This window comes from Megalops cyprinoides, chromosome 8 (assembly GCF_013368585.1).
Source record: "Megalops cyprinoides isolate fMegCyp1 chromosome 8, fMegCyp1.pri, whole genome shotgun sequence".
Classification (NCBI taxonomy): Eukaryota; Metazoa; Chordata; class Actinopteri; order Elopiformes; family Megalopidae; genus Megalops; species Megalops cyprinoides.
In genome coordinates, this window is record NC_050590.1 from 1016685 (window position 1) to 1032237 (window position 15553).

At 40.7% G+C, this 15553-nt stretch overlaps 1 protein-coding gene across 1 annotated transcript; it reads left to right on the forward strand.

The window, feature by feature from the left end:
• The first annotated feature begins 5325 nt into the window (after nt 1-5325).
• LOC118782223 (AP-3 complex subunit sigma-2-like) lies at nt 5326-15238 on the forward strand. The gene is made up of 4 exons (XM_036535527.1): nt 5326-5366; nt 10728-10800; nt 13652-13759; nt 14947-15238. The coding sequence occupies exons 1-4, from the start codon at nt 5326-5328 to the stop codon at nt 15070-15072; spliced, it is 348 nt and encodes a 115-aa protein (XP_036391420.1). The 3' UTR covers nt 15073-15238.
• The last annotated feature ends 315 nt before the right edge of the window (nt 15239-15553 follow it).

The following is a 15553-nucleotide window of genomic DNA, read 5'->3' on the forward strand; positions in this document are numbered from 1 at the left end:
CTTGTCTTTTTGTGTTTCCTTTAACTTTGGGATGTAGGGGGCGGGGCCCGAGCTACGTTCCCCCTTAAATTTCTGTTGTGTGTCCTGCGTGTGTGGACCCCCCCCCCGGCGTGGAAAAGAGTGGTTCTTCCCCCCCCCCCCCCGTGTCCAGGTGGCGGGGGCGCTAGATCAGTGTACTGCAGTGGGGCACGTGTGTGGTGTGTGGGGTTGCGTACCTGCTCATTTGGGTCCCAGGAGGGAGGACAGGAGTGGGTAGCAGGGCAGGGGAAGAACAGCTGCGGGTGGGAACGTAATTTGCGTCCATGTATTTATGAATTTCTATTTGCAAAATGGTGTTCTACCTACTCACCTTGTCCTGGTGTCCTTGTGGTGGGCGGATCCCTTGGAGGGAACAAACCGGTTGGGGTGGGGCTGGGCATTCTGTCCCCTCCTGACATGACTAGTCACTGAATGTAAATGAGCTACAAGTGCTGAATTGTTGGTCATGTGACTTTTGTGCCTTTGCATTGCAAGTCACTCTAGAATATCTGCCAAGTGACGAAATGTAAATACATTTTCAGTCAAATTGTCTGAACACTTGTGGCCAACTTTGAAATGGAATTGCAACCTCCCCCCCCCAGAAAAAAGTTTTCATGTGTCAGTTGAATGACTAGGATATTCTGTCTACAAGGTTTTTGTTAACATTTTTTTTTAACGTTTTCCAAATAAGTTTAGTCACCAGGCAAAAAGGGCAAATACCTGACAATGTGTTGACTAGATGTATTTTTTGAGATTCTCAGAACACTGACTCAATATCCTGAGCATTAGTGTACTGTATTCTACATGCCCAACATCCTGAGATATTTGCCATGTATACAGTGCTTTGCAAAAGTATTCAAACCCTTCACCAATTCTCACATAGTAGTGAATTATAAATGTTGCATGTAAATTTCCTCCTGAATGATATTTATGTAAGAACACTCAAAAACTAATTACTTTAAGGTAACATTTGTTTTGTTAAATGTTTTCAGAAAAAAGACTGATATAACTTAAATATTTTTAAAATATCACTTTTTCTGCTCAGTACAGATATCAGTTGAGATCATTTCACGTTGGCTTCAGGGCTTATAGCCCCGAAAAAGGAAGTCCTACATCAGGGGTGTCCAAACCTCTCCTGGAGGGTCACTTGTCCTGCATGTTTTAGATCTCTCCCTGCTCCAACACAGCTGATTCAAACGAGCAACTTGTTATGAACCCCCGAAGCTGCTTAATAACAAACTGATCATTTGAATCGGCTGTGTTGGAACAGGGAGAGATCTAAAACATGCAGGACGAGGGGGTCCTCCAGGAGAGATTTGGACACCCCTGCCCTACATCTTATGATTGCTCTTGTTGCTCCACTAGCTAACTATTAAATGCAACTGTGACAACAAACGAATGGATTTCAGTCAGGATCTATCTGATGTCCCAAATGTGCTACTGTATCCTGATGGAAAGAAGGTTTTGAATATTCCAGGGACTGACACACCGTTTCCTGTCAGAGGGTGGCTGGGAAAGGCCTATACATGGGTCACACTCTACATATGTTGATCTTAAAAATCAACACTGGCAGTATGCTATGAAATATTAATGACAGTATAAACACAATTCTCTATTCTCATGAGGGATTTAACAAGTTGATAGTGCTTACAGGCTTCAGCGAGATCATACTGTCTATAATGAGAGTAACAGGCATAACTGAATGATTTATACTCTGCTCATCAGTGCTGGAATTGCTGGTGTGCAAAACTGTACATTGTACAAGAACTTTTATAGACTGTTATGGAACTGTGCATTATAAACCAGCTCACTCCTGCATGAATACATTTATGGCATCATTACCCTGTCAGAGCTCATTTTTTGAGATGGTTAATTGTAAAACCAGAGTATATGACAACTGCTCTGATTTCACAGAAGATGCTGAGTAAGATGGGGAGAGTGATGACTCTGAGGTCACTCCTCATCCTCAGGCACCCCAGTATGTCCACGACAGAGTCATGGATGAAACAGAGGTGGAACACTTGTAACACAGGGTTCCATTTCAAAATTCCATACTTTTCCAGACTCAAAAGTCCAGACTTCTCGGTAGATTTTTCAGACCATATTTGACATCTGAGTACAAATAGCTAGATGATTATCATGTAAATAAATGGTTTTAAAATCCAACTGTTAACATGTATGTTACACTCTGACTATGTATGCTATTATGTTGCCAAATAATTACCAGAAGATTGTAGCTAGGCGCTCGCGTGCCCATTGTAGGCACGTTTGGCGGTGGACAGGGGTCATCATGGGCACTCTGACCGGTCTGCCGCTATGCAGCCCCATACACAGCAGGGTGCGATGCACTGTGTGTTGTGACACATTCCTCCCGTAACCGACATTAAAATTTTCTGTGACTTGTGCCACAGTAGGCTTTCTGTCGGTTCGGACCAGACGGGATAGCCTTCGTTGCCCTCGCACATCGATTAGCCTTGGGCACCCAAGACCCTGTCACCGGTTTGTGGTTTGTCCCTCCTCGGACCACTGTCAGTAGGTACTCGCCACTGCTGACCGGGAGCACCCCGCAAGCCTTGCCATTTCAGAGATGCTCTGACCCAGTCGTCTGGCCATAACTAATTTGCCCCTTGTCACTCAGGGGCTTAGGTCTTTTCTCCTGCATCCAACAAGTTGACTAGGAGAACTGATTGTTCGCTTACCATCTAATCTACCCAGACCTTGACATGTGCCCTTGTTTGGAGATGATCAATGTTATTCGGTTCACCTGTGAGTGGTCATGTTTTGGCTCATCAGTGTATATATGCAATTCAAAGATATTGCCGCATTTTCTTTCAAACTAATTGGGTCGCGGATGTCCGGATTTGGTACAGTTATAAGGCACTTGGGGCAGAGCTGTTTTGCAGGCTGTGACATACAGGCGTAGAGGCAGCTCTGCATAGGAGTGTGTGTTCAGTTGCACGCCATAGCCTACTTCTTGCCTTGCTTTCGATAACATCAAGCTCGCACTGGCCCGCACTTTGGTAAACATTTTGGCTGCATTGGCTGCCTGCTCCAAACACCATGAAAAACACTCTGCTTGTATGATCATAACAACTGCAACTGCATAACAACTGTAATCTGGGAAACCCTTTAATTCAGGTGTGCATAATACTAAATCGATAAACTGCTTGTAAGCCGAGAACTAATCCTCAACTTTGCAGTTATTAGAGCAATATAAAGCGGAATTAAGGACTTATGAGGCCTTTTCATAACCCTGTCTTACATGTTTGTTATGAGTCACCGTTTAGCAAATAAACCTTTATTAATCATTAATCATGCATAATATAACCAATTAGGAGTTAATAAGTCAAGAAATTAGTAACATGGTAATGGTGCTTATTATCTAGGTTTTAACTACTTATTCAATATTTACATGACTAATTACTGCATAATGGGTTTAATATTATGCACTAGTTAGCAATTAACAGTGTTGTTTCATTCTATTTTTAAGAATTGGTCACTGATGAGACAGTAATGAGCTAGCAATAAGGAACTTTTGAAACCCTATTCTAAAGTGGAGTTTTATTTCTATTTGCTGCCAGCTTATAAAGCACTGATTCTTGAAAGCTGGGACAAGCAAATATATCCTACAGTTTAAAGAATTCTTTATATTTATATATGAAGAATGTTAAATTTAAAGGACTTTGTATACCTGTATAATTATTTTCATATTTTTATGAATAATTTCACTTTAATTTGATTATGAATGAAATGTTCTGTACTTGGAAATCAGCTTGTCCTCAGTAAGAGTTCAAAGTTTCAAACTTCCAAAAAAATGTTAAAAATTCTTAAAAATTGCAAATATAAATATCAACTGAAAGAGAATGGGCATTAATATATCGAACAATGCATACAGTGAACTTTAACCAATATTTTCCCTATAAATCTGCTTAAGTTGTGTCCTAGATTTCTGTCATCACCGTCAGATTTTTCAATAATTCCATAACCCTGGCTCCAGTCTGTAAGACATGGCTGGGGTGGAGACGCATGCCATTCTGTCAACACCTATAGGATTTTTGTCTGATGGAGCTGACACGTAAGTTAATGGAGTTGACAAGTGTTTCCATAACATCTGATGTGGTGACCTCAATACTATTTATGAACATGGTAAAATATACGCATGTCATTTCATCTTTTTAGTTACATGTATGGCCTAATTTACATATTTTAATCTAGCTGTGTTGAAGACATGTAATTTGTTAATTATAAATATTTAAATTATAAAGCATTTGAAGCATTTAAATTAGCATTAATTTGTCAGGTCAATGTAAATCACATCCTACTGTTGTTGCGGGTGCAGCACTTTCACTCTCCGTCGTACTCTCACTTATGCACACACACCTCGCCATTTTTACTCTTTATTTTGATATTCACACATCCAGTCAATACATTTTTACACTCCTTACCTACTAGTTATTCCAATTACCTGTGATCTAGCAACTGCATAGAGTTTCAAACTGAGGTTTTTTAATTAGAATTAAAATATCAGAATTAGAATAATTTCTAATATTCCTTCAATCTGTATTTTAGACAAGCAAAGACAGCATGTTCCAAATAAATCAGCAACAGACTCCATGGACAGAGACTGAGAGAGCAAGGAAGCAAAACCGGAAATCCTCTGATCAAGCAAACCCTTCTCTTCCTCAATGTTCTCAGAACAAACTGACTGCTCTGACACAGAGTCAGGCTCCTCAAGAATCAAGGGATCAACCACTGAGATTGTGAGGCAGGATTCTGTATCCAGTACCGACAGTTTGTGTTAATATACAAGGTACTGAGAAAGAAGAAATGGACAACACAGAAGAAACATTCCTCCTGGGTATTACCAAGACTGTTTAAGATATTTTCCTGAACGGTGCACACGTGACAACAGACAACAGTGACACCATCACAACGAACAAGATTAAACACCAGAGGATGATCCTTGCAGACTCACATGGATAACCTTCACTGTGATGTCACTGCAAGGAACCCAACTGTAAAACTCAGCTATTCCTCATTCTGTGCTCTATGGCCAATCTTAGTTACATCACCAAAAGCAGCTGATTGCAAGACTTGTTTGGGATACATGTCATGAAAATGCATGCTTAAAGCTTGAGGTTCTAAGAACATCTGGTGCTGTGAAGTCTCCTAAACTGGAGGAAAGTTTTCAGTTAGTTTGTTGCCCCCCAGCAAATGAGGTCTGCACTGTTCACACCTACTCACAGTGTCTAAACAGACATACACTCTGTCTGCATGTCACACTGATCCCACAACTAGACAGAATCCATGCTGAATGGAGGCAGTGGGACCAAGCTGAAGAGCAAACAGTAAGTGAGACCCACATAAACATTGAACTTGTGATGCACAGTGGCAGTCTGACAGGGCTCATCCAAATCTAAGAGGAGAAACTGAGAAATGAAAAAGCACATGCATTTGGTTCAAAACCAGCCAAAAGTGTACAAAAACAAATTTCAGCTGGGATGAAAATCCAGTTATCATGCATGTTGACTTCTCAGAATCATGGAAATACAACTATCAGTCTGAAGTTCAAGCCTGCCATATCAGACAAAATTTGCCACAGATAAACCTGCAAACTGGAATGGTATGAAAAAAAAAAAATATATATATACATGTATAACGTATGACATTATTGATCATGTATGAGGAGCTTGTAAAAGAAATTCATGGAGCATGACCTCCATCTAGTGGTTGATAATTTTATTGCAACAAATTTGAAATCTGGCATAAATATTGTGTTTGGCATAACAGACACTAACTTTACCCCTCTGGACCGTAAGGGCCACGGTACACTTTCATGCAGTGAATGCTAGGGTTTCACTTTTCTGTTCCTGACAATGGGCATGCTTTTCCCATTCCTGGTTATGCAATTATTATTATCTTATTTCAGCTAAGAACAGGGACCCTGACCAACATTGTACTAATCGAAATGAAACACCAGGTGGCGTCTTTGGTGCTTCCTAAACCCATTTTAACCACCAGACGGCGCTGTAGAGGGTCAATACCCATTCGTGAATATACATTCTTGTTTTGTAAGACATCTGGACTTCTAATACTTTGAGTTAAATACATAAATCAAAAATTGTAAAGACAGAAAGTCTAGTCAGTAGAATAGAATATACAGGTTAGATGTGATATATAATATATATATTCATATATATATATATTATATGGACAAAAGTATTTGGATGCCTGACCATTACATTGTAATGACATTGTATTCAAATACATATACTTTAATATGGAGTTAGTCCCCCTTTTGCAACTATAACAGCTTCCACTCTTCTTGGAAGGCTTTCCACAAGATTTTGGAGTGTTTCTGCGGGAATTTATGCCCATTCATTCTGTAGAGCATTTATGAGGTCAGGCATTGATGTTGGATGAGAAGGCCTGGCTCGCAATCTCCGTTCCAGTTCATCCCAAAGGTGCTCAATGGGGTTGAGGTCAGGGTTCTGTGTGGGCCAGTCAAGTTCTTCCACATCAAACTCATCAAAGTTATAGTCCTTGCTTTGTGCACTGGGGCACAGTCATGCTGGAATAAAAAAGGGCCTTCCCCAAACTGTTACCACAAAGTTGGAAGCATAGCATTGTCCAAAATGTCTTGGTATGCTGAAGCATTAAGATTGCCCTTCACTGGAGATAAGGGGCCTAGCTCAAACCCTGAAAAACAGGTGTGGCAAAATACTTTTTTCCATATAGTGTATATTAGAGATCATATTTCTCAGAACATGAAAACAACTATATGGAATATCAGATTTGAATATGGTATACTAAGCAGAATTTCCTATATCAAAACCTTTACAGAAACATAGAAGTTTTAGAAGTACAAAAAGCTATCCTTATCTGACATCAGAACTTGTTTTATTTTAAAGAGTTTTACATATAACATCAAAATTTGTAACACATATCACAAGCCTTAATGTACAAGGTGGTTGTTGTGCTTAATATTTTTTGGGGGATTTCTCCAAGTCTTTGTAAAAATAAAAAATACATTATGTATATTATGAGACCAATTAATTCATTGTCTGAAGATATGTGACTGTCTTTATATCTCCATATAGGAAAACACCAACAAACCATACATATTCAGGAATAAAATCTTACATCTTCAGGAATGTGGGTACTTGATCTGCGTACAAATTCATGAGTTTAACAATTCAATTTTTCAAATTCAATTCAATAATTTTAATAATTCTTGTCAGGAAATCAGGTGGTGGTTAATAATTTGAAACTTTCAAATGAATTAATTAAGTAAATTAAGTTAATTACAGGCAAACAGTGCCAGCTGAGGTCACCAACTGTCACTTGTTTTGTTTCTGAGATATAAGCATCATGTATGTCTATGGAGAGTCCAAAATGACAGTTGGAAGTCCTATTTGAATTCCTTTGGGTGGACTGAGCCCAAACCTGGCACATATGATCTCCAGCATACAACACATAACATTAAGTTTTTTTTTTTTGATTTTTTCATTTTCTCTCCAATTTGGAATGGCCAATTCCCCGAATTTTTGGAATGCCCAATTTGTCATCGATATTCGGTCCCATTGCGCAACCCCCACGTTCAATCCGGGAGAGCGTGGACAAGCACGTGCCCTCCTCAGAGACACGTGATGTCAGCTGCTGCTTCTTTTCGCACTGCGGTCCACAAGCTAAGCTAGCACAGAGATGAGTAGGAGGAAGACATTTCGTATGCAAAATGGTCCACGTGCCCACCTCTATCCCCGGCGGAATGAAGCCAATGTGTTCTGCCTGTGAGCTCCCGGTCACTGTCAGGTAGTGACACGGTCGGGATGGAATCCGGGCCATAGCGTTCAGTCTACACTCGGAATGAATGCTTTTACCGACTGAGCCACTCGGGAGCCCCATAACATTAAGTTTTAAGAATGCTAACATTTGACTATTTTTGACATATAAATGCCATGTAAGTCTATGGGGACAACTTTGCTCTGCTACATCCGGACGGCTCGTTCCTCCCACCAACAGAATGAAAGGCCCACGCTCCTTGCAACATCGCTTTTCCATCATCGCACACAGCAACACACTTTTTTGCCAAATGGAGCAAATATTTACCTAGGGACATGAAACATAAAACCTGGGCATCACCTTGGGGTGTCTCCAGGATGTGCCAAGTCACTTTTCAGCTGTATGGGGTAACAGGTAGGAGTCATCATCTTAGGGACACATATAAGGCTTTTGGAAGCATTCTACATTCATTCTAATGAATTGTGAAGGAGAAAGTATCAGATTCTTGTACATAATTGTCCACAGGGCCAAAACGCACCATTTTCACATATGTGGTGTGGGAAGCACCCATCAAATTATGAGCCGATTAGACTTAAGGAGCCCAAGATGGCCCTCTAAAAAATCTCCCTCTGTTAATATTCTCTCAAACACATAGATCCACTCCTACAGGGCTGTGCCTTCCTGACAAATAGCCACATTTTGACCTATGCACTTTAAATTCAGACAACATTCTGGGGAAGTTGGCTAAGCAAAAGGTCAAAATAAGGGGGTTCTTACAGCAAGCAAATATTTGTGTATTATTAGTGTAACCTTGGGCATACCTGACTTAATAGATGAGGTTTGGTTTTGGTTTTGGCCAAAATTTTGTTGGCAATTTTTGCATTCATGCTGGATGACATCATGATTATTACCAAAATACGATGTGCAAAAGTAGAGAAAACTGTATTTTTCAGGTTTGATATGACAAGTGAACATTTTGGAAAGTGAACATTATGGATTTTTGAAAAATCCACAAAACTGTTAGTGTTTTATCCTGTGCACAAAGCCATTACAGTTCACTCACATGAGGGAGCTCTAGACCACAGACCACACTGTTCAGCTTAACCCTGTCATTCAGCGAGAAGCACAAAATGAGCAGAACTGCAGTATGTTTGGCAAACTGGTCACTCAGTCACCATCCCCTAAGAATGAAATAAGACAGTTTTTACACATAAATGAATATATGAATAGATAAACAGATAGAATAAGAAAACATCTGCAATGCCACATAGGATTTAACTTTAACTTGAACACTTTTGAAGGTTCTGATAGAAACAAGGTGAATTACCAATGCTGGTTGGTTTTGAAATTTGCTCTTGGATTAACTAACCCTGTGTGCTGTGTGTCAGAGACTGGAGGCTTGTCAGTTTTTGGTCTTTTTCACAAGCGTTGGAGATGACACTTCACTCAGGCAGCAGTAGGTGGCAGCAGTCTTCCTTGTCTTCTGAAGTTTTTTAAAAGAACGCTCCGCTCTGACTCAAAGTCCTTCGACGTACAAACAGAGAGGGTAGGGTAACTGGGGTTAAAATGTTTTCTGTTTAAGTAATGCTTGCATGTGTTGTCTGATTCTGTTTATGCGAAGATTTATGTGGAGACTTAGACGAAGCCGTGAGAGAAGTAATGTGAATTGGTGGCCGCGCTTGAATCTGTAGGGCTTGCAAATGGCCAAACATTTTACATCTGTGTTGAAATTGTTTAATTGAAACAGAAGGCCATACGGAAAGTACCAGCAGGTAGGTGGAAGTTTGCAATAGAAGTTGGAGAGAAAAGGATTTATAAGAAGGTTGCAGGATCAAATCCAGGGTGGCGCATTACAGTTGCTCCTTGTAAGAAGGAGCTCATTCTTGCCTCCTGGTTTTGTTACCATGTGATTAGGAATTACACTCTAACCCAAGAGGGCTTCGGGTTCAGACCCTACTATCTGGCAGCTAATACAGCTCTGCTTCCTGTTAATGAATGGTTATTAGTAGCAGTAAATATTTATCAGTAGGATGCCCAACACACAATGCGTTTGTGATTTGTAATACAAATGATGAGTGCAGTACTGCAGCTAGTCTGCAGCCCCGGAGAGGCTGCTGAGCAAGTCCCAGCTCTCACTGTTCTCAGTGCCGTCAGCACGACGTGTGAAACAGTTCATGTGCAGCAGGGACTTGCTTGCTGTTTGTTGGGTCTTCACAGTTTCGACTCTGTTGGATCTGTTTGTAAAGCTTCACGTTAGTGTTTAGAGGGTTTACAATAACCTTTGGAAAATTTATGGTGTTATCATTATGAGTAAACTGGTATAACCAGTTAAATCCCATGAAAACAGAGCAGATTTTCTAGAACTTTCCCACCATTTGTGAAGAGTTTCTTAAATGATGTTGTGGATGTAGAAAAAAGCATGCTGTTTCACCTCAAATGCTGTATTCTTGAATGACCAAAGATCACACCGCTGAACTTTCAAGACCATTATAAAAGACGGGCCATAAGCCCTTATCTTTATATGCATCTGGTAATCAGGGCCACAGCTCAGAATTGCATCTGATAGCCACTTACATCATTTAGTTGAAGAAAAGATACGGCCTTTAATTTCCTCAGAAGATACACTGTCCATATATGCTTTCTGTAAAGGTGATTCTGTATTTACAGGAGCTCTTACAGAAGAGCTAGGAGTCTGTGCTAATCACTCATTTACCCTGCAATTTTAATGTGAAACACCCCTCATGAGAGCCTAATCTGAATTTTAGTGTTCTGATAAAAGCCAGTAACTATTTCAACATGACTGTCAGGGACGATTTTTAGTTGGACTGTATTCATAGAAGATCCCCATTAAGCTTTTTTTTATGAATGTGAAGGCATACTAATCACCCCATTACAACATATTCTTGATAAGTATTTTATCTGTGTAGGGTTGTGGAAATGCTGGATAAATGTTTTGAAAATATTTGTGAATTGGACCTCATCTTCCACATGGATGAAGAAGTTGGACAGAAAATACATGACCATGGGGTTCACTCCAGTTAACAACACTGTGCTTAAATCTAGATTTAGACAAATTTTAGTAGCATTTATTTGGTGATATTTTAAATTAGGATGTCTCAAAGTGGACAACAAAATAAAAGCAAACAGTTGTGTTTGAAAGCTCTTCACTTAATAAGACACAAAGAAATTGTTGAACAGGAATATAGAGGCTGTAGATGTAATGAAATGAGATACAGCAGGAATATGGAGGCTGTAGATGTAGTGAAATGAGATGCAGCAGGAATATGGAGGCTGTAGATGTAATGAAATGAGATACAGCAGGAATATGGAGGCTGTAGATGTAATGAAATGAGATACAGCAGGAATATGGAGGCTGTAGATGCAGTGAAATGAGATACAGCAGGAATATGGAGGCTGTAGATGTAATGAAATGAGATACAGCAGGAATATGGAGGCTGTAGATGTAGTGAAATGAGATACAGCAGGAATATGGAGGCTGTAGATGTAGTGAAATGAGATACAGCAGAAATACGGAGGCTGTAGATGTAATGAAATGAGATACAGCAGGAATATGGAGGCTGTAGATGTAATGAAATGAGATACAGCAGGAATACGGAGGCTGTAGATGCAGTGAAATGAGATACAGCAGGAATATGGAGGCTGTAGATGTAATGAAATGAGATACAGCAGGAATATGGAGGCTGTAGATGTCAGTGCTCTGCCTCCTTAGCTGTTGTGTTTTTGTTTTTTCCTTTGCCCATGTGCTTTTGTTTTCCTTGTGTTTTAGTCCTGCCCCGCTCCCTGCCCGGTCTCCGCCCGCCTGATTGCCTGCACACCTGCTTCCCATTCCCTCGTCTGCCCTGCCCTATATCTTCCCTGCTTTTCCCTGTCCTGTTGCTAGTTCGTCACAGTGTTTTTCGCCTGTTTCGTCCCCGCCGTTTGCGTATTGCTTCTGTCTGCCGGTTTCTCGTTTTTTGACCCTGCTTTTTCCCAGACCTCGTTTTTGCCTGCCTCCTTGTCTCGTTCGCCTGATTACCTGCCTGTCCGGTTCCCGACCTTGCCTGCTCCCGTTTCCCGATCCTCGCTCTGTCCTCGGACTGCCTTCCGGTTTTCGACCCTGCCCGTTTTCTGATTAACGATTCTGCCTCACGATTCTATCAAAGACGCTTGGAACCCGAAGCTCCCATGGTCCGCGCCTGAGTCCCTGCCTGAGCCCTGACAGTAGATGTAGTGAAATGAGATACAGCAGGAATATGGAGGCTGTAGATGTAGTGAAATGAGATATTCCAGGTTTTACTAAAAACAAGAAATGCAACAAGAAGCTTCCACTATTAGCAGTGTGTAATTTGTGTATTGTGAGCTGTGTAATGCAGTGTGTAATTTGTGTATTGTGAGCTGTGTAATGCAGTGTGTAATTTGTGTATTGTGAGCTGTGTAATGCAGTGTGTAGCAATGTGTTATTTGTGTATTGTGAGCTGTGTAATGCAGTGTGCAATTTGTGTATTGTGAGCTGTGTAATGCAGTGTGTAGCAATGTGTTATTTGTGTATTGTGAGCTGTGTAATGCAGTGCGTTATTTCTGTATTGTGTGCTGTGTAAAGCAGTGTGTAGCAGTGTGTTATTTGTGTATTGTGAGCAGTAACATAACAAAATGTAAAACAGCATGATTTAAATGATAGGCCACAAAGTAAAAAAAAACATGAGTTTGTACTTACAGATGGTGAAGTTTCAAGATGAAAAGGGAATAGTAAAAATATAAAATGGCAGTTTTATAAAGTTTTATAAACATTTAATTACTGAGAGGGCTGTCATTTTCATAAGAACTTGATATGATGATTGCAAGTATTATGATGTTGGGCTTTAATATTTTCATACTCTAATTAAATTCAGTGTTATATGTCTTGCAACACTATACATAAATTAGTTGTTTCAGAGTTCATTGAACTCGGCTTCTCCTGGCATAAAAGTGTATAAACTCTACTGGATGGACCAGAGCTGCGACAGGATACTGTGACCTTGGACTCTCACACATGTGAAATGTGAAATGTGAAAAGCACAGTGATCTTACAGAGCTAAAACAGTTTTCTTTCACTTTTCAGTGCCTTGCATGAGTGTGTGCCAGTAGAGACATGGTCAGGAAGAGACTGGTGGCAGACCATGTGATGCCAGTCAATGGTCACAGTTTAGTGTAAGAACCTATTTTTACTTTTACAGAACATGAACATAGACATATGCGTACTCTTTAGGTGAGAATAGCTTCTTTTTTTCAAAAGGCAAACAGATAAGGTAAGGTGTCAGATAACATGTGTGAAAAGTCACTATGTTGGCTTTTGGTATAACACTTTGATATGGAAGTGATTAAACTTGACCTAACTGCAGTTATCAGTGTTAAAATCTGGCGTTCATTCACAAAGCACAAATCTGAAACTACCGGAAGTACATTGTTAAAACAGTGATTTGAGAATGCGCTTATAAATGACATTATGTATTTGCAATTTACACAGGTTACAATACTTACATTTTATACAGCTGACTATTTAGGGAATTGTGGGTTAAGCACGTTGCCCAAGGGTACAGCAGCAGTGCCCCAGCAGGGGAATCGAACTAGCAACCTTTTGGTTATGAGCCCTGCTCCTTACCACAATTGTACACTGTTGCCCCTTTTGGTCTTGGTCACTTTGCATCAGTCCTGTGCGTTTTATAAGCAAGCTCAGCGGATTTACAGCATTGTTTGCAGTAGGTGGGTTGGTGCAGTGTATTTGCCTTCTTCAATGCAGACGCAGTGAAAATGTGAGTAATATGGTATGAGAGCATGTTGCAGTGCTACAGGCCTGCCCTGTGATATTCCACAGGTCCACTGTATCCTGCAGGAGATCGTGATGGGAGGGATGGTGCTGGAAACCAACATGAAGGAGATTGTGGCCCAGGTGGAGTTTCAGAACCGCATAGAGAAGTCTGAGGTGGGTACGGTTTCCCTACACAGTGCTGTCCGCAGCGGCCTTCCCCGGGCCAGGGTAGCCAGTGTGTGCTGTCTCCCTCTCAAATGCAGCTCCGCTCTTCCGCTTCAGCTGAGAGAACTCCCGTCTGGACCTGACACTTCTTTTCTGCCATTTTTAATTGGAAGACGTGTGGTTGGTGATGTTCCTATGCTTATAGAGGGACAAAAGCAGAGCTGTCTCTGACCTGTGCTGGATTCTTACAGTCATCTTCTTCTAATAATTAGTGTAAAGGCGATTAACACCACTAAATTTACCAGCCAGCTATTAACAATATAAAGTTAAAGAAATACCTTCACTTTTTTAACAGACCCACCTCCCATATCTCATTTATGTAACAGAAAATGTATGGCTTTCAGTGATACTTTCAGTGATGCCAGATGCAGATCAGAGCTCAGTATGTTAAAGCTGTTCATTAAGAGCTTAGCAGCCAGCTGAGAGATTCCACAGGAAAATCACTGCTCCACTGATGAGTCCTTCCAGGTTATTTCAGTAGAACTACATTAAAGCCAGTCACAGTTACAAAGGGGAAGTGTCTTCCTGCAATATTCCATGAATAATTCACGCAGCATTACACAATAATGTGAAGATTTTATTTCTGCAGATTATGTTTCTGTTTTCCTGTTGAGCGTTCCAGTGTTGTTACACTTCACTTAAATTCAGTGTTATTTGTGTTGCTAAACCTAACAGTGATAATCAGCCCCACTGTATATCAGTGAGTTCTTTAAGAGTTTGTTAAGCTTAGCTTCACCTGAGACAGAAGTGTATAAACTCTAGCGGACTGAATGAAGCTGGGATGGGATACTGTGACCTTGGATTCTTACTTTCTGAAACAGAAACCTTTAATGCAAAAAGCTCAGTGATTTTATTTGAGGTAAAACAGTTTTCTTTCTTGATTGGTACACTACCTTAAACACAGCAAACATGAAGACAGTTGTGTACATATGCAATCCCATAAAGCAAATTTGCGGTCACTTTATTGTTCTTGTCAGAGCCACTCAGTGACTGATAAACAATACAAGAAACGCATGTGTAACTGTGCCTTTGCATCTGTGTCTGTGTGTGCATGTGTCTTTGTGTATTTGTTTGTGTAAATGTGCATATATGTCTGTGTCTTTGTGTGTGTATGTATGTGTGTGTATGTTTTACAGGGAGGGCTATCGGCAGGACCAGCCCGCGCCGTATCGGCCGTTAAGAGCATGAACCTTCCGGAAATCCCTCGAAACATCAACATTGGAGACATCAACATCAAAGTTCCCAGCCTCTCCCCCTTCTAAGCAGAGAGCTGAGCAATGAGCTAAGCCACTGCGTGTCTCAGGGAAACCAGTTATGTGCTACTGATGTCTGTTTCCTGTTTCTGTCTGTTTAATGCACTGTTTATTCTGTGTGGTCGGGTCCATTTCCAATCATGCGAAGCTGTCTTCTCCAAATCCCTTTTCCAAATGGAGCTTTCTGTCAGAGCAACAGATGGCTTTGAGTGAAACCCAGCGAAAGAGGCTCATTCCTTCCTCATATGCTCTCACACTGCCCTGCATACATTATTCTGCCATGCCTATATGTCCTGTCTCTCTAACGTCACATAGTGGCAGTAGAGTTTAGTGTAGCACTCTGTACACATTTGATTTAGCTGTGTACCAGTGTTTATTGTTATTTTTTGCTGTTATGTTTGTGAATGATGCATTGATGCAGCGTGTATTTTCTGTCGTATTGAGAAAGTGTGGGTTTGTGCACTGGGCATGCTCCGTCCCGGCTAATGGA

Bases quoted from the DNA above. Each gene is read 5' to 3' on its own strand.
- LOC118782223 (XM_036535527.1), top strand. From the start codon at position 5,326: ATGCTGAATGGAGGCAGTGGGACCAAGCTGAAGAGCAAACA. The intron at 5,367-10,727 runs GTAAGTGAGACC...TTATCTGTGTAG, and splicing joins ACCAAGCTGAAGAGCAAACA to GGTTGTGGAAATGCTGGATA. The intron at 10,801-13,651 runs GTTGGACAGAAA...GATATTCCACAG, and splicing joins TCTTCCACATGGATGAAGAA to GTCCACTGTATCCTGCAGGA.